This window comes from Nelumbo nucifera, chromosome 6, assembly GCF_055504915.1.
Source record: "Nelumbo nucifera cultivar China Antique chromosome 6, China Antique-T2T, whole genome shotgun sequence".
In the NCBI taxonomy this organism is placed as follows: domain Eukaryota; kingdom Viridiplantae; phylum Streptophyta; class Magnoliopsida; order Proteales; family Nelumbonaceae; genus Nelumbo; species Nelumbo nucifera.
In genome coordinates this window covers 65,163,212-65,166,438 of record NC_142654.1, presented here as the reverse complement: position 1 = coordinate 65,166,438, position 3,227 = coordinate 65,163,212, and the positions used below count along the sequence as shown (strand labels likewise).

Here is a 3,227-nt window from a genome sequence, read left to right as displayed (position 1 = left end):
TTACCGGCACAAATCAGATGCCAAGTAGAGGTAGAACCCTGAAACAGTAAGGTAAGAAGCTGCTTTCATCTTAAATTGCGGAAAATAATGCCGACACCAAACGAGGCAAACGGGTATTAACGGCTAACGGCGAAATCGACAACAATCTCCAGCCATCCTTTGACAACCGTCAAATTATTAACGGCTAAATCGTACACTGCGATTGAACGTACAACACACCTTTCAAACTTCAGATTTCAGAACCGGGTCTCGCCCAAGCCACGAACCCATTGGAAGAAAAACAATAAAATATCTTCTCGACGACTTCCGTTCAGTTCCCATTTGTTACAAAACTATATATTTATTCAATTAAAATACCAATTGTCTAGTTTAAACGTCAGATCTCAAATAGCTACCCAAACAGTGTACAATTTTCCTTCTAACGGAAGATTAGTTAAACAATTAACAAAGAAGACGGGCCAAACAGTACATTGAAAGCCAAAGTGAACAGGAGGACTACGAGGGCCTAAACCCTAAGCTGAATCCATTAAAGCAAAAGAGCGAGAATAAGTACAAGGATGGGCATGGGCTTTTTGAGCTCCTTGGAAAGCTCCGTTAATGTCTTCTTTTTCAGATCAACAGGATAAAAGGGGAAAAAAAAACGAGCATCTATTTCTTCCTTTTTTTATGACTGAGTAACATCGAATAAAGATCGATCCTACACTACACTTCCTACACACTAGCCTTCATTCGCCTACAGATCTCTACTCGTCGTCTTCCTCCTGTAAAAGAAAACAAAAAATTATAATTTATTTATTTTATATAAATAAAAAAATAAATAGTGAAAGGTTTTTAATAAAGAAATCAGACATCTCCACTCTCGTCATCTTCTTCTTCATCGTCGTTCACTTCCGACTTCGACTTGTCAGATTCCTCAGCATCCTCGGCCGCATCGACTCCCTCCGCCTAATGATTTTTTGTTTTATTTTATTCAAATTATTAAATATAACAAATACCAAAATAAATTATTGAATATAAAATATACAAAAAATAAAGATTTTTATCACTACAATTTCCATTAAAATCAGCTTCAAACACTTCAAGAGTACCTTTCTCTTGTTGTAAGCCTGCAAACTCTTGTTATATTCGGCCTTCCTTTTCTCCGCCTTGGCTACATATGGAGCTTTATCCTGTGCACAAGATAAAAAATTAAAACAATTATTAATAAAATATTAATTGAGAGATTATTTTTCGATTGGTTTTTATTTCCTGAGAGGGATCACTTACAGCTTCTGACATCGCCTTCCATTTATCTCCACCAGCTTTGCCAACCTATAATTTGTCGATTTATTTTTTTCAGCAAATATATGCGGAAATTAAAACTCGCCAAAAAGTACGTAAATACGATCAATATGACGATTTATTTGATCTTCGGAGAAGTAATAACTTACAACGGAGACGGATTTGTTGTTCGGATGCTTCTCCTTGTACTGCTTCCGAAACTCTTCCCTGGGAGACAAAATCAGACGCTCGAGATTTCAATTACCCGGGAAGAAAAATATGTGTAGGGAGAAATAGCAGATCCACTGGAGCGGTCGAGAATATAACTTACATGAAAACGAAGAAAGCACTGGCAGGCCTCTTAGGCTTGTTGGGATCCTTCGCTGCCTTCTCCTTCTTCGACGACTTCTTCGGATTCCTGTCCTTTCCAACGGCTTTACTCTTCACAGAAAGCCTAAACAGGTGACAACAATGAAAATGGAGGAAATAAAAAAGATGTTCCCGGTCAAGATACGAGAATGAACGGATCTAAGATCTGAAGCGTTGAAATCCAGACCTACGCGCCTAAGCTATGATAAGGCAGAATAAGGAAGCGGCGAGATGACGAAAACTTACCTAGAGTCCGCCCTTTTAGTCTCGGTCTTGGATTTGCCTCCTTTCATGGCGAATCCTGCAGAAAAAACGATCGGATCGGTGAGAATCGATCAGAAATCGGTTGAAAATCGGTGGAACTCGTTCGGAATCGGTTACCTTTAGGGTTAGGGTTTCACAAACGCAAAGGATAGAGTTCAGAGAAATGAGAGAAAGAGAATAGATAGAAAGGGAGAGGTTTGTTTGTTGTATGAGTGTGTGTGTGAGAAGAGCGAAAGGCGAGGGGGGATAAGAAGGTCGGAAACGAAAAAATTAAAATTGAATCAGAGCCGAATTGAAATCCGGGTTTGGGCGGGCAATTGAAAATTTATGCCACGTCATCGATCCGTGTACTCTCACCCTATTCGCTCATTACGCTTCGCATTCTCCTTTGTGTTTCCCTTTGTGTTTGTTCTCAATCTGCTCTTTTGCTCGCTCCCTCTCCTTCCTCTCTCTCTCTCCTCTGTTTTGAAATGTATGTGGGCCCCTTCTATTGGACCTTAACTTTTGACTGATACGTGGATGTTGCCGTTTCCTTCTCCGTACCCTTTATGATTTACAAAATGACGTATCCGTCCTCAGATTTTATGAAATGAAGTCCAAAGGCAAGTGGTACCTTGGTGGGCCTGGTGGGTCTGGTGGTTGGTCATTGATTTGATAAACAATGTCTGTGTCACTGTTACTGACAAATAAAATAAAAGATAAGGAAGAAAAAAAAAGAATATCAGGGAATACGAATCCATCTCACACCACACATCTGATATATAACTAAGTATGGAGCCATATTGACCAGCAATATTCCAGGTGTATGGTGTAAGATGGGTTTGTATCCTTGACAGTTTTCAACTTCGGCCTTCAATTTTTACAAGAATAATAGCCCTTGGATTTTCTGTTGGTTTGAAAATATCCCCTTCCGTTTGTTTGCCGAGTCCGGATCTCCTGTCTACGTTTATTTACAATACACAATCCCCGTGAATGGAAAACACCTCCCCTTACATAATATTATACAGAGGATGAGATATTCTCTATGTGTGACTGAGATCCAAACTCTTTACTTGCATTGGCTACTGGCTAGTATTTTTGAATATCAATTGTTTTAGGTCTTAAAAAGTAAAAACATCTAATATTTTCTATGGAAGTTTCTTATCTAAAAAGCTCAACTATTATTTTTTTCATATATTTTTCCTAATACTGTTTCTTTTAATCTTCGATTATGTAATGTATCAAAATAAAAATATTTGATCATTGGCATGTTAAAATTTGGTTGATTGAGAAAAATAATCAGCAAAATAACGTTTCATTAAAGAATATAGGTTGATTGGGTTAGATTAAGCCAA

At 38.1% G+C, this 3,227-nt stretch overlaps 1 protein-coding gene across 1 annotated transcript; it reads right to left on the bottom strand.

The window, feature by feature from the left end:
* Positions 1 to 320: 320 nt before the first annotated feature.
* Positions 321 to 2,153, bottom strand: LOC104590214 (high mobility group B protein 3-like). The gene is made up of 8 exons (XM_010248786.3): positions 2,011 to 2,153; positions 1,876 to 1,930; positions 1,592 to 1,714; positions 1,431 to 1,488; positions 1,267 to 1,311; positions 1,089 to 1,169; positions 850 to 945; positions 321 to 761 (listed from the first exon to the last, which is right to left on the bottom strand). Exons 2-8 carry the CDS (start codon positions 1,920 to 1,922, stop codon positions 744 to 746), a joined length of 468 nt encoding a protein of 155 aa, XP_010247088.1. The 5' UTR covers positions 1,923 to 1,930; positions 2,011 to 2,153; the 3' UTR covers positions 321 to 743.
* Between the last annotated feature and the right edge of the window lie 1,074 nt (positions 2,154 to 3,227).

Bases quoted from the DNA above. Each gene is read 5' to 3' on its own strand.
- LOC104590214 (XM_010248786.3), bottom strand. From the start codon at position 1,922: ATGAAAGGAGGCAAATCCAAGACCGAGACTAAAAGGGCGGACTCTAG. The intron at 1,170-1,266 runs GTAAGTGATCCC...TCTTGTGCACAG, and splicing joins GGAAGGCGATGTCAGAAGCT to GATAAAGCTCCATATGTAGC. The intron at 946-1,088 runs GTACTCTTGAAG...AAAAATCATTAG, and splicing joins AGGCTTACAACAAGAGAAAG to GCGGAGGGAGTCGATGCGGC.